Source organism: Ambystoma mexicanum, chromosome 12 (assembly GCF_040938575.1).
Source record: "Ambystoma mexicanum isolate Mex_15411 chromosome 12, UKY_AmexF1_1, whole genome shotgun sequence".
Lineage (NCBI taxonomy): Eukaryota > Metazoa > Chordata > Amphibia > Caudata > Ambystomatidae > Ambystoma > Ambystoma mexicanum.
This window is the reverse complement of record NC_090936.1, coordinates 1220275716-1220291364: the sequence shown is the minus strand read 5'-3', so window position 1 is coordinate 1220291364 and position 15649 is coordinate 1220275716. Positions and strand designations below refer to the sequence as shown.

At 47.6% G+C, this 15649-nt stretch overlaps 1 protein-coding gene across 1 annotated transcript in view; it reads right to left on the bottom strand.

Annotated features, from left to right (window-relative positions):
• The window catches only part of UTP20 (UTP20 small subunit processome component), a 1390303-nt gene that overhangs the window by 155884 nt on the left and 1218770 nt on the right, over positions 1-15649 (bottom strand). Inside the window, exon 53 of the mRNA XM_069629877.1 lies at positions 10713-10782. Within this exon, the coding sequence (XP_069485978.1) occupies positions 10713-10782 (70 nt within the window). The remainder of the gene's footprint in view (positions 1-10712; positions 10783-15649) is intronic.

The window sequence follows — 15649 nt, the reverse complement described above, 5'->3', positions numbered from 1 at the left end:
TATATTTATAAAGATGTTATATGCTTGTCAAACTGGTTAATCACAGCCTTAAGAGAGGTGAACATTTCACTGCTACTAGGCCTTCTCTCAATTGGTTATCTGAAACTCAATAGCATGTGCCCGCTACAGAAACAACTCTGTAAAGCGTCCCCCAAATATTTCAACCATCGAGACCTACCTTATAGGTCTGGGGGGGGGATCATCCGATACACTTCAACCAACCTCCTTTCCATCTGCAAATTCCAATATAAAGCTATTGCTGGCACACTAGTTTACATGTTTTGTACCCAGCAGTGGAGCTGAAGTCCAAGCAACCTGAGAAGCCATCCATCCAATGTTTGCATCCTCAAAGCCCTTGCATCTTCTAACATATGCCACCTCTTTAATCCATGTGGTGAGGGAGTGACCCCCGCCATTCTGTTCTTTTCAATTCATGCTAGGCTCACGGAGCGGCATGAGAAACATTTTGCTGCTCTTTTCTGTTTGTGTTACGTTCGCGCAGCGTCACAAGAAACTTTGTGCCGCTCTTTAGATTTGTGCTAGGTTCGTCCAGTGGCACGAGAAATGTTCTGCTGCTCATTTCGTTCTGTGCTAGGTACACAGAGCCGCATGAGAAACTTTGCACAGCTTGTTTCAGTTCATGAGATGGTACAACAAACGTTGTGCTGCTCTTTTTGAGATGCAGCGGTGGTGGAACGGTGGATTGCGGTGTAACTCACTCACTCTGCGAGCGGAAGTAACCGCAAATAAAAACACAGTTTTCAGAGTTAACAGCCTCAAAGGGCAAGAATGTAAAGGCTCAAACGGAGCACCCATAAGAAACTTAAGAACAATGGTCAAATCCCAAGCTGGCACCAAAAAAGGTGACGGAGGGAGCACATTAGTGAGCCCTTTCAAAAACTGTGAAATTAAAGGAATCTTAAAATATGAACACTCTTCAGACGAGCGCTTAAATATGGACAGAGCCGCCAGGTAACCTTTAATGGTCCCCACTTGCAAACCCCTGTGGGCCAAAGAAAGCAAAAAAGACAAAACCATGGGAATGTCACATTCAAAAGGATCCACATTATGAACTCTGCACCAGTCGCAGAACTTTCTCCAACGGCAACGGTACAGAGACTTTGTTGCTGGCCACCTGGCCGAGAGCAACACCTCCATCACGTCTTCAGGGAGGTCCCAATCCTTATACCTCAACCTTTCAGAAGCCAAGCGTGAAGATTGAGGGATCTGACCTTTGAATGGAGAAACAGACCTCCCTCCCGTGAGAGCAGATCGTCTCGGTAGGGAAGACGACGTGGGGGGCAGATGGACAAGTCTAGAAGGTCCGGGTACCACGTCCTCCGGGCCCACGCCGGAGCAATGAGGATCATCCGGGAACCGAACCTCCGTAACCTCCGCAAAACTTGCGGGATGACGGGGACTGGAGGAAACGCGTACAGCAGTGGGAATGACCACTCCACCACGAATGCGTCTCCTAAGGCTCCTTTTGGAGGAAATTCCCGCGAGCAAAACCTTTCGCACTTCCGGTTGACACTGGAGGCGAAGAGATCCACTTGAGGGGTCCCCCAAAGGGCGAAGATCTCCAGGAGAATCTCCTGAGCCAGCTCCCACTCGTGAGAGATCGTGCTCTGCCTGCTCAGAGCGTCCGCCGTCTCGTTGTCATCTCTGGCCATATGAACTGCCGAGATCGAAACTTCCTGCTGGATGGCCCAGAACTCGAGCTGCATCGCCTCCCTGCACAGCGGAAGTGACCCTGCCCCCCCCTTTTTGTTGAGGTAGTGCATGGCCACCGTGTTGTCCGTCAGAATCGGGACACTCTTCCCGCGCACAGTCGGCAGAAAAGCCTTAAGGGCAAGCCTGACGGCCCTCAGCTCCAACAGATTGATATGGAGTCTGGACTCTGACGGATACCAACGACCGCTGACTGTCAGCTCGTTGGCATGAGCTCCCCATCCCGTGAGGGATGCGTCCGCCACGATCGTCACCTCCGGCCAGGGCAGCCAAAATGGGGCACCTTTCATCAGATTGCCCTCGACGGCCCACCACAGAAGGTCCCGGGCTACCGAGGGCGGCACCTGAACAGGGTCCGACAGCCTGCCGGAGGTCTGAGACGACTGGAGCTTGAGTGCCCACTGCAAAGATCTCATCTGCAGATGAGCCTCTGGCACCAGAAGAATGCAGGATGCCATGAGGACGAGCAGTCTCAAGAACTCGGACGCTGGGAGAGTCTGGGCAAACTGAAACTTGTGCACCATCTGCTGAATGTGAAGAGCCCTCACCTGAGGAGGAAAACACTGCCCCAGGGACGTGTCGAGCACTGCTCCGATGTACTGGAGCCGCTGCGTTGGTGTCAAATGGGACTTCTTTAAATTGAGGGAGAAGCCCAGCCCGTGAAGGGAGTGGCAGGTGACGGACAGATGATCCAGGACTTGCTCGTGAGAGCACCCCCTGATCAACCAATCGTCCAGGTAGGGGTAGACGTGAATCCCCCCCTTTCCTGAGATGCGCTGCCACCACCACCATGAGCTTGGTGAAAACCCTCGGGCGGAGGTCAATCCGAACGGCAGGACCCGAAACTGAAAGTGCGAGTCGCCAACCGCGAACCTCGGGTACTTCTTGTGCTTGGGATGGATCGGCACATGGAAGTAAGCATCCTTGAGGTCGAGAGACACCAACCAATCCTGAAGTTGAAGGGCCTGGAGGACTTGAGAGAGAGTCACCATCTTGAACTTGTCCTTCCTGAGGAGTTTGTTCAAACCGCGCAAGTCCATTATGGGTTATAATCCCCCGTCTTTCTTTGAAATCAAAAAATAAGGGGAATACCATCCCTTGTTCCTCTCCGCTACAGGCACCAGTTCTATGGCGCCTTTCTCCAGCAGGGCTCGAATTTCCTGCGCAAGGAGCGGATCCAGACTCTTCAAAGAGAGGTTCCCTGGTGGATTGTCGTGAGGCCTCTGCCGAAAAGGAAGACAGTAGCCGTGGGTTATGATCTCCAGAAGCCACACATCTGAAGTAATGGCTTGCCACTCTACAAGATGCTGCACCAGCCTTCCTCCAACCGGCGAACCATGGGACCTGGCCTCATGACTGAGTGGTAGCGGCTGCGGCGTTGCCTGAGGCCAAAGAGGCAACTGCCTGAGCGGCCTTGGGACCTCGAGTACCTTTGATTCCACCTCTGGCACTCTTACGATGGCCCCTGACTGCTAGCTCCTCTCGCTTTACTGAAGGACGAGTAATAGCGAAAGGAACCTCCCCTCCATTGCTGTCCCCTAGGACGAAAAGGCGGAGGTTGGCGAACTGCAGCGCCCATCGACTTTGCTGCAGCTTTGGAGGTCTGCAACCTCTCAAGGCTCTCGTCAGCCTTGCTGCCAAAAAGGTGTTCACCGTCAAAGGGCATGTTGAGGAGGCGGGACTGCACATCAGGAGCGAACCCAGACTTCCTCAACCACACAAACCTGCGCATTACGGTGCTCGCCGCCATGGACCGGCTGGCACAATCCGCCAAGCCCAAACCCGACTGAACGGCCTCACACATGGCATCCTTGCCACCCTGAACCATAGCAAGGAAACCGTCCCCTTCGGGAATATGATCAGCCGCTAATGCAACACAGTTCCACAGAGTGTGTGTGAAACGAGACAAGGCACATATGGAGTGTGCCGCCTGAAGCGCCATACCCCCAGAAGAAAACACTTTCTTCACCCAGCCGTCAAAACGTTTGTCGTCCCTATCCAGCGGGTTGGTAGGATACGACGCCTACTTAGCCGGGGCCGTAGCCGCCTGCACCACCAAACCCTCCGGGGTGGGGTGCCTAGACAAGTAGCAGGGGTCACTACTGGCTGGACGGTATTTTCGCGACAAAGACTTGCCCACTGCCGGGAGACTCTCTGGAGCAGTCCAAGCTGCCGCCACCCTTCTCTGCAAAGCCATATGAAAAGGCAAAACTGGGTCAGTGGGTGGACCGAGATCAAGGATGACCGTGAGATCATCCTGAACGAACTCCGCCGGGAGAGCTGACCAACCCAAGTACTCGGTAACCCGAGACATAAGGCGCCGATATGACGAATCGGCATGAGTGCCAGGCTCCGGCCGACAAAACTCCACCTCCGGAGAGGTGTCCAGTCCACTGGCATCATGCAGTGACTGCCTCAGGTCATCAAACTGACTATGGCCCGAGATAAGGTCATCCAGAACCGTAACCGGAACCAGGCCGCCATCAGAGCCTTCATCACCCTCTGAAATGTACTCCAGGCGGGGAGAGGAAGACCTCTGCGGACCAAAGCAGTGCCTGACCTTAGCCATAGCCTTTTTAGGGGCAAACCCTGTGCCACGGGGCCCCTCCGACACCACTGCCTCGAAAGGCATCGAGGGCGCCGAGCGAGTCGGCATCGGCAGAAAAGGCGTCGCTGTCGAGCGAATCGGCGTCAACGTCAGCTGCAGCGCCTCCAGCGTCTGCGGCGTCGACACAGTCCTCGAAGCCAGAGCTCTGAGCGTGTCTCTCGACAACCTGGGCGCCAACGGCGTCGACGACCCCCTCGAAGACGAAACCTCGAGAGAAATAGTCAACGACCTCGGCGCCACAGGCGTCGACGTCTTCTTCGAAGATGGCACAGGATCACGCGGTCTCGAGCGCGTCGAGGACCAGGACCTGGAACGGGCATGGAGAGAACGGCTACCCTTGTCCGAGTGGGACCTCTCCCGCGAGCCGTGCCGACCACCCGAGCCCAAAGGCGTACAGGCAGTGTCTCTCGACCGGTGCCGACCGACCCCACTCAGAGGCGCAGACGGACCGGTGCCCTGCGATTCCAGAATCGCCAGCATCTGCTTCCTGAAGGAAGCCCATTCCTCCGGTGTCGCTTGCATGGAGGGATAAGCGACCCGCCGACGGGCGGAGTCCTCGGAAGAGGACGGGGAAGGCGACCTATGCCGGCGCTTCCTGGAATGCCTAGAAGAGGCGGAGGAGTGGCGAGACCGACTCGTGGAAGGAGACACACCGGACTTACGAGACACGGAGAGTCACCCCTCGAGTCATCGGTCGAAAGCCCTGCAGACCTCGACTTCCGGGGCTTAGACACCCGACCTACCGATAGTTTCTTCTTGCGTTCTCGCAAGGCCTTCGCAGTGAGCGACTGGCAGTCGACACAGTCGTCCGTATCGTGGGCCTCCCCGAGGCACCAGAGGCAGGCGTCGTGCGAGTCTGTGACCGACATCTTGGACCCACAGTTCCCGCAGTTCTTGAAGCCCGGACGCGGGGTCGAAGATGAAAAAGACATCGCCACAAACAGGTCTGCACACCAACCGAACAGGTTTAATGAACCGAGAAAGAAAACAGCAACTCCAACGAGTCCAGGCGTACTGAGATTCACGAAGCAAACACGTTCGCAGAAATAACGGAACTGAGGCTATGGGTGTCGTGCGTCCTACTTATCACATCGGGCGACGTCGGCTGTCGGAGGAGGTCCTCGGGGCGGCGCATCCACGTCATCGACGCAGACGCCAAAGATTTTCCGAAGCAGCACAGCTGTGGACATTACCTGTCATAGATATGGAATACGTCGGAGCACCCAATCCCCTCGAAATACATTGTCCTTTTGTTCACTGTTTTATGGATATTGCTGGAGATCAGTTTTGAGGCACCATAATGATTGGGCATTAGGGTTATTTTGAATACTGTGTTTGTCGTGAGGAAAAGTGTTTTAATGTTGTTTTAAAATGTTTAAAGTTGTAACGAATATGCCTATTTATTGCGTTATTAGCTTTGTTTGTCATTGTTTATGTTTTCTTTGTATACAGTGTAATGGTTTTATCTGTCTAACCAAATACACTCAATAAAAAAATAATGGTAAAGGGTCAATGCATTTTGAAAGACGCAAGTACAGATCTACCCCAACGGTGTGGTGGCTGCGACTATCAACCCCACGTAAGGGCACGGTAGAGCCTAAGGAACAGTTCTAGAGTTCGGAAGACGGATCCCAGAAGAAGTAGTTGCAGCAAAGGAGGATCCCCCAATGACAGTCTATTGGGAATTGGGGTGAGGACTCACCTCCCAGAAATCACTACCACAGAGACATCCAAGGGAGAATATAATGAATAATAACCCATTCTAGGACCCCAAGGTAGGTACTAATCAGTGGTTGCAGTGAAAATGGCTCAAGGAACCCAAAACAACCTAGTAGACGGCTCTTCTCCACAGGTACGGTTTGCAGGATTCAGCTCTCTAGCACTTGAACTGAGAGTCAATGAATTGGTCAGCAACCCAGGAACTAAACAAAGGCTCCTCCGAGTAGCACTACCTTCAGAAGATTCCAAGGAGAAGAAAGGAGGTAGTTCAACAGAGTATTCTTCAGATCTTCAGTCGGCTGCTCTTTTGCACAGGATTCATGGCTCCAATGCTGACCTGAGGAAATGGCTGCAGGAGTCGTCCCTTTATCCAAAATCTGTCTGGAAGCAAGCCCAAGCCCACCAATGGTAAGGATGTGCACAATTAAAACAGCCAGCAGTGGTACACACACACACGTATACACCCACACACGTATACACACACCCACACACGTATACACCCACACACACGTATACACCCACCCACACACGTATACACCCACACACACACACACGTATACACACACACACACACACACACACACACACACACACACACACACACACACACACACACACACACACACACACACACACACACACACACACACACACACACACACACACACTTTATAGGATATCCTGACCTGACAAGGTCAGAAGAAAGCAAAACAACAAGTTACAATCTTTAGTCCCGTTTAGTAGCCATACGCGGTAAAAGTGAATGTGCACACTAGAACTAACGCATATATGCTGCCAACAGCTTGTCTTAAGGCACATATAAAAGTAAACAAAAATCTCAAGTGTAAAAGACAAGGGTGGAACAAAAGTATCCCCAGTGCATTGTAAGATGCTATGTGCACTGATAAAAGTTACAAAAGTGTAAAAGTCAAAAGGTAAACAGTTTCCCAATACTGATAATCTGAAAGACTGATCAGTTTCCCCATAACAAAATGAATGTTAGGACTGATTTTCTATACTCCGGCCTGGTGAACAGATGTATATAGTGCCAACCTTGTATTGTGATAGGGACAGCTCTGGGGAGCTGTAGCTAAACCAGTTCAAGGTAGCTAGGAGAGTGTTCTAGGCTAAGTCTCAAGATTTAGTTTGATTGTAAGGGGTCCACAATGAGCACACACAACGAAACAGTTCCAAGACAATCAGGTAAAAAAATACTTCTTTACTTATGCCAAATAACACAGTAAAAAATGACTACTAACCAGTAATATTATCACACAACACTAATAGATAGATATATACAATTACTTGAGTAGGCAAAGTACATATCAATCCCCTGAAAAGGAAGGTATAGATTAGTATAAGCACTACACGTCCACAGAGATCCAATCCTAACTTCAGAAGTCCACCCCAAAGATGTATGGAGCCTTCTGCCCAGAAGTTCATCAACGTCCATACAGTTTTGTGAAGCTGGAAAAAATTAAGGTAGGCACTCTAGGGTCCAATGAACAGTTTCAAGTGTTAGGGGACAGGTTATTCTAACTAACAAACGTGTCCCCAACTTTCAGAGCGCATGTGTGAACAAGCAATGGCAAAGCCAAACCGTTATTAAAACTTTTAAGAGGGAGTTAGGGGTACAGTTAAGTATCGCTACAACTCACCACCCCGTAATCGGATTCTTCGTCGGACTTAGCAGGTCTACTGAAGAGTGTCCGAGGTCACTTTTCCTACCATCAGCCTCAGCCACCTATCCCCATGGGGTGCAGGTACGAGCACTCCTCCGGTCGGCGACTAATGCTGGTTCAAGGTCTTCCAGTTGAGAAATGCAAAAAAACTTGATGCAGGGCCCCCCCTCTCAGGACAGGACTGGACGCAGGTAAGCAGTTTCATACAACGGCCAACGATGCACAGCGATGCCAAGGGATTCACTTGCCACGGTCAGACTTCGTCTCATATTGTGGGTCCCCTTGATGCTAGGACCATGAAATTTCACAGAGTTAAGTCTTGTTGCACACACTGAAGATCCCCTAAATTCCAGTCCTCAACTCACAACAGTGACGTCTGCAGCACGATAGCCCAAACTCAGAGCAGGTCAGCCACTGGGCGGACCAGGTGCACATCCGAAAGTCTTCTTCAAAGGACTTCGATCTGACGCCGAGCATTGATGTCCCCCCACCCCCCTCCAAGGGTCGCAGCTCCTTCGCAAGACTGCTGGAGATCGTCTACAAGACAGGGCTCTACCGGGACAGCAGCAGAAGTTGGTCGCCAGGCCTTCTTCCAACGAGTCTCCGGTCTTGCAGCTAGACAGTATTCTTTGCTCCTTCAGTTTCTTCCAGGATATCTATAGTGGGGGTGCAGGGGTACTCTTCTTATCCTAAAAGCCAGGTAAGATCTGAAACTCCCACTAGCCAATGACAGATCTGGCCCACACACACACACCCCGGGCAGTGGTCCAATCAGGACCACTGGCAGCAAAACTCCAGCATACCACTCAGATACACTGCAACCAATTTGTGGATTGGGACCAGACAGTTCCAACCCAATTCCTGGCAGCAAACACACATAGCCCGCCAAACGCCTCTGCTTTCCCGGGCACTGTAAGTCCATGTAAAGATTTTCCCGGTTCAGAGGCCAGGAAGAAGGACAAAAGACAAGATGGCCAAAGGACAAATAAAAAACTTTGCGGCATGAGCCACGGTTAGTAGCCAAACGCAGTAAACCCAGAATGTCTAAACCGAAATACACCAAAATATAGCTAAAAGTAACTGCTGCCACCAGCTTCTTCATTTAGCACACAGAGTAACCAAAAATCCTCTGCGTTTCAGAGTAGGGCAAAACCAAAAGTGAACCCCATTGCACTGCATTGTAAAAGGCATTGTACAATGATAAAAGTTACCAAAAGTCATAACAAGTTCCCACAAAGTAACTAGACTAAGGGAAACGACGAGTACTGACAGCATGATGGATATGTCAGTTTCCACATGACAGATGAGTAAAAGCCAGAATGCAAAAAGAACAGGTCAGATAGAAAAATAAAAAGTTTGCGGGTCCATAGAAATGAAAGGAAAGGTGCTGTAAAGAGAAATCTTTCCTAACAATGAGCAAAAGGCCAGGTGAGTGAAGCTAGAGCTTCACTTCCCTGTAAAAAGTCAGGACAGGTTCAATACCAAAAGAGGTTGGGGAGTCCCTAGAACTATGGAGTTCTTTCTGCACTTGTGAAGAGTGGCAATAAAATGTGCAGCATTCTCTCAGAGGACCTTGGAGTGCAAGGAGGAGGCGCTGTCCTCCATGTCATGTCATGATCAGCCTCCAGGCATTAAATTCATACGGTTCTATGTGACAAATGTCCCCAGAAAAATGTAGGCATGTGAAAATATAGTCAGCAAAAAGCTGTTTAAATGGTTTTTTGCCAGTAATAAGATTGCCTAACAAAGCTATGTTTTAAATACACAAAAATACAAAGCCGTTACCCTAAATATGACCCAAAACTCTAACATTACCTCCACAATCACCTTAACTCCTTTCCTAAAGCTTCCCCTAACACGAATTACAACCTTTACTCTACCCTAAACTCTTACAGAACACTAACCCTTCAGCGCGCAAAAGCATTTTATTTGTATGCGACACAATACAAAATAAATAGAAAATGAAGAGTGGACCCATCTCCAACCCCATCACCAGCTCGCCACCGACTACATAGAGCGTGCCCGAACCCACACCCTTGCTCCAATACTAACCGTAGCCCTAAACCAGGCATTCACAAGCCCACTAAACCCTCCTTAACCCTAACAATTACCCTAGCAGCACTAAATGTTTGGCTACTTTTCAGCTGCATTGTTTATATACTTTTTGCTTGGCAACTTTTTCACTGCAGAGGTATTTTCACCACATTTCCACAGACTTCATTTTTGTTGGCTACATTTTCGCTCGATACCGTGCACACCTTATGAGGGTCAGAAATAGACATTTGCATAGTAACTAAATCGCTTAGAGAAAAGTAGTGACATTGAGAAGCAGCAAACAGAGAGGTATGGGGCACAGCTGGCTTCATGACAATATCACCCATCCTGGTGGCTGAAACCTTTTTCAATGCCGATTGAACCTGGAAAATAAATTTCTAAAACTGGGAATCCGTGGGAGACGGAAATCCATTATACTCTTATTTTGCTTCTGAAATGTGCTTGTGCTTAAAGGAATTAAGAATTTATTGTATTACCAAATCACATTTTTGAATCGTGCTAGAATAATTTGACATTTTACCATTGTGACCAGATGGGTCCACGTCTCTGGGACACCAATATTGCAGAACTGGGTTTTCGTATGAGGAACCAATGCTTTCTAGGAGCCGTCATCTGGGTTCACTTTAATTGAGCTTCATAAAAGGAAAGGCCACACATGGAAACAGGACAGCAAACATCACAATGAAGTTGCCATAAGCTAGCTTGCCACATTCAACTTCTTGTGAAATATGAGAGGAAAACAAGGAAGGAGAGTGCAGTAGTTGGCATATGGAATCATAAGCAGCAAACTAAAGAAGCTGCCCAACTGTTGTCTACCACCATCTTCTTATTGCCAGTCATTCCCCAGGACCTACCAGATGGAAAGAAGACCGCCATATCCTGTGTGGCACGCAAGTTATGTCCCTTCAAATGCTCACCTGCGGGAATGTCTGGAAGAGGTAAGCGAACATTTCCAACGCTGATTCTCGTCCCGTCTCATATTCATAACTGCAACAGAAATAAGGGATTGGGGCAGTTAGTTCAGAGTGAATCAGAGATGGATTATATATTGTAGGGATGCCAATGAGAAGCACCTTGGGATTGGTCAGCTGCCGTAACAAAATGTGTCCAATCCTGACATGCCCAAAAGTTCCCTGAGCCCTCTGTTTAGGAGAATAGGGATATTAAATTCCCAGGAATTTTGAATTTGTGAAAAAAAAGTTTCTCTTTTTTTAACCAAGAAGTTTTAGAAAAGCTGACAGACATCTATTAGGATGGTCTTTCAGAAACCCACTGGTGAGGGCTTAAGAAGACCAAATCAGTAGTGTACTAAACATCCACCAAGCTTCTCGAAAACTCGTTCAGTGGTAGTGGGACAGAGCAGTCTGGGTTTACTCTTAGTATGGCAAGGCTGGCATCAAAGTCCAATTAGGCCGATAAAAACACAACAAACTACAACACAGAGAATACTGTAGAATATATATATATATGTAGGATACATAACTCACCGTAATTGTATTTCTGATACTTGTATCTGCTTAGATTCACATGTTATGCATAGGCCGACATCTAGTGGTAGCGCAGAGTATTATATTATTTGCTTTCGTATTCAAAAAGGGGTGTCGGCAGGGAGTGCCAGTAATACTAGCACTAGTGTGATGTCCCGTGTACCCATGATCCTTCACGCGTCGAGGTCCCTCAGATGGTTTTGTTTCCGACATGAGGTAGCATGAAGTGTAGCGCGAGTACAGATGTAATAAAGCAGATAAGTGTCGATGAAGCCAGAAAACATCTATGCACCTTCTACTCCAAGTGGAGGAATGGTGGGCGCCTGTGAATCTAAGCAGATACAAGCATCAGAAATACGATAACGGTGAGTAATGTATCCCTTCTGAGGCTTGTGGGTCTGCTAAAATTACATGCTATGGATGGATTAGCGAGCAGTGTCTGGAGAGGGTGATGGTTTGTGAAAAGGTACAGTGGCAAATAGATGTTTTTAGTACCACTTGTCCCATCTGTGAATCTGCTTTAGAATGTGTGTCAATGCAGTAGTGCCGAGTAAAGGTGTGTATGGAACTCAATGTAGCTGCTTTGCAAATAGCGTCTAGAGGGACGTTTGCAATAAAAGCCAAAGTAGCTCATGTACCTCTGGTAGAGTAAGCTCTTGGTGTGAAAGGCAGAGTTTTGTTTGATAGAGAGTAGCAGAGCTGTTTGCATTTCACTATCCATCTGGAGATGCTGTTTTTTAAAATATGATCACCACCCTCCCTGCCAGGTGCTATGAAGACAAACAGTTGATCTGCTTTTCTTAGCGGTTTTGTTTTATCTACATAGCATAAAACCACGCTCCTTACATCCAGCGTATGGAGGTTTTTCTCAGCTGAGTTTGAAGGATTTTGAAAGAAAGCAGGTAGTTCAATGGATTGGTTATCATGGAACTTGGTTGAACACCTAGGGTGTGTTCTTAGAACCAACTTGTCTTTGTGGATAACAAAGAAAGGGTTTTGCACTGTGTGAGAAACCAGACAGTCTCCCTTGCTAGTGCCCGGTGATCTGTCAGCCAGAATACGGCCTTCGCTGTTGGATCCAGTTCCTAGGAGTGGACCAGTGAGGGAGGATAACCTTGATGATATGGGGGGGGTCATTGGGGAGTGGGAGTGCGACATCGACGGGTGAGATGCGGAATCCCCCTTCTTTCAACACCTTTTCCGCATCCTACCACGTAGGATATTCAAAATCACTGCCCCCTCACCACCTTTTCCAATGCGAACGCTTTCGCACAACATGAAAGACAACAAACTAACACCAGAGCCGTTTATCTGACATGTCCCAATACAAGGATCAGGCAAAGTCAGGCAATTGACTAGAATCACACAGACACCCGACGGCCCCTTCCCTTCCCTTCCCCACAGGGATAAAAGGTGGAGCACGAAAGCACAGGACGAGCAAGGCAACCGCACAACGTGAAAGCTACCTCAGCACTGCAGTTCAAGAGGAGGAGAAAGACGGCACAGGCGAAGAGGGTGACAAGGAGAGAAGCGACCTTGCTCTTTCTGACCAAGACCCATGAATCCTCCAGAGAAGGAATCATAAGACTGCAAACAATAGCCAGCGTGTGGTGCAGCAGATGTTTACGGTACGCAAGACCCTCCTCCAGTGATAACCAAGCCGGGGAAGGATGCTGGTCTCGGTGGTACCACCCTTGACTCCAAGGATACAGAAAGGCAAACTGTGCATCACTGGCAGTGAGTCGAGGGGAGAATCGATAAGAAACCGAACTGTGTTGAACAAAAATAAGCCAACAGCTAATTTGAACTTTGAAAGAATTAAAGATACGATTGAGGAAAGAGGAGGAAATCAGAAACAGAGGAAGCCGGCACCACATGGGTGCTCAAGCAGGAAACTCTGGGCGATTACCCGAGGGTAGAAACTAACATAATAAGCCCTTGGGAAGAGCCAAAAAGAGGTCAGAGGGGTCTTGTAAAATCCTCTGTACCATTGAAAGTCTTTGACCAACAGATGATTGCGAAGCAAAAGGAAATTAATTCCGCTTGGTTAAATGAGCGCATGAACAGTGTGTGGTAAAGGTTGGCGAGAGTGAACCCGGAAGAGGGAAGCCGACAATCAGAGACTAAGCCTGAAGTACTGTTTAAAAAGACATTAAGACTCGTGAAAGTAAGCGGTATTAGAAGACCAGGGGAAGTGAAATGTCCCCCTTGTCAAGTGGGTCCGTGCCCGGTCGAGGGAGATCCAGGGGTGAAAAGTCATCACCCAAGGTTCATTGAGAAAGGAACTGTTCAATTGATTGGTTGAATACTAGACGTGAGGGGTCGGTGTCCGGAAGAGGGGGACGCAGAGGGTGAAGCCCTCAACCAACGTGAACTGTGTAAAATAACATTTTGTTTGCGTTTGTTGGATACATGAGGCATCGAAGGCAAGAGACTTTTTTAATGCAAAGCGACTTTACCATCGAAGAACCTGATCGCTGGAACGGAACTCTTGGCTCGTGCTGAGAAAGCTTGAGCGTGTGCTGTGCTCCTTTACTTTACTTTATTAGATTTATATTGCACTGCCATTGACCCTTGGGTTTATGGGCGCAACAAAAACAGAGACAACATATAACAAGTAGGCATGAAGGACATGAAGAAGGATCACTGATGTTAGAAATAATGCAAACAAGTAAGTCTTGAGCTTTCTTTTAAATATGTCGAGGGATTCAATGCAGCCTATTTCTAGCGCAAGTTTATTCCAGGTCTTCGGTGCAATAACATAGAAGGCAGCATTGGCGACCTTCACCGTCCTACATCTTGGAATAGCGAGAAAGTTCTGCTGACTGGATCCAAGTGATCTGGCCTAAGTTTTATTGATTAGAAGTTCTCGCAGATAAAGCTGCATTTTACCCTGTGGCCAATGCAGAGTCTGCCTTGCGATGGTGACATGATCTCTGCGGTCAAGTTACCGCTCCATTTTGGACTACTTGCAATTTGTTGCAGGTGGCTTTATCAATGCCCATGAGGAGGCTAGAACAGTAATCAATTGTTTCTGCGTTCTTTTGCGATATAAATGGTCTAAGATGGGCAAGTAGTATTATGTAGTAGGCACATGATGAGATAAGGCTGCTTACATGTGGTTTCATGGTGAGGTGCTGATCAAACACTACTCCAAGGTCTCATCTTGTCCCATGCTGAAAACGTGGGGAAGGGAGACCCCTGGCAATCACATCCTAACTTATTATGTGGAAAACTTCTTTTCTTTATTGAAACATTTATCCCGCACTCTTTTTATAATTAGTTGTAAGGAATTGGTAATAGGTGTTTCTTAGTGTAGGCCCTTTTATTTTGATTCAGGTTTAGCTTGGGCGTTTTTCCACCCTGCATTAATTTTTCAATAAACACCCTTGAACTGTGATCACTTGTGTCTGTCGTTCCTGTGGTCACCATGAGTTCCTTACATTGGCACAATACTTTAAAGCACAAAGAATCCCAAGGGGACTAAGGATAGATTTGGAATCGACCTTATGTAAGGAAAGCCCGGAGTTTGTTAAGAGGTGGAGACTTATACTGAATAAGTGTTCTTTGGATCTGATTCTTTTAACGATAGAAGAATTATCGAAATCTTTAACATCAATTGAATTAGATTTAGAACAAACTAAGAAGTCACTGGCATCATTAATTACAAAGGATGAATTGTCTTCCCTATTAGAGGAAATCAACAACAAATTGGATAACTACAAAAAAAGAAATAGAATCCCAAAAGATCAGGAAATTCAGAAGGGATACCCAAGATTATGAACTGGACATAGTATATACGTGGAAGGAATATTATCAACAAAAAGATAACAGTAGAGGGACAAGACCAAGTTGGAATGATAGAAACAGACGAGAACCAAATCCAAATACACAATCGTCAGACGCATCTAGTGGTGAAACTGAACCACCTGAAGTAGCAGGGAGAAAACCAAGAGACGAGCACGAAGAGGTAAGGGGAATCAATCAAGTACCAACAACCTCAAAACAAACAGTTGAAAACACAATACCTGTGTATTCTTTTTTAGACCGAATCGGTGCCGAAGAGGTAAAAAGAAAAAACCCAGCAAGAAAAGCCAACTTACAACAGAAGAAAACCTAGTTATAAACATCTCTAACTATCAACTCACAAATTTTGAGAAAAAGTCATTGCAGAAAGGAATTTAATTTGTCCCATCATATAACACAACATTACTGAAAGAGAAGATAGATTTCTTCAAATTGATCCGGAAAATGAGATTAAAGATTTTCTTTGAATCAGTGGAAACACAAGAAAGGACTTTAACTAATGAAAATTTGGAGAGGAAACACAAGAGCGTATTCAATCCTCAAATTCAAAATCCAGTAAT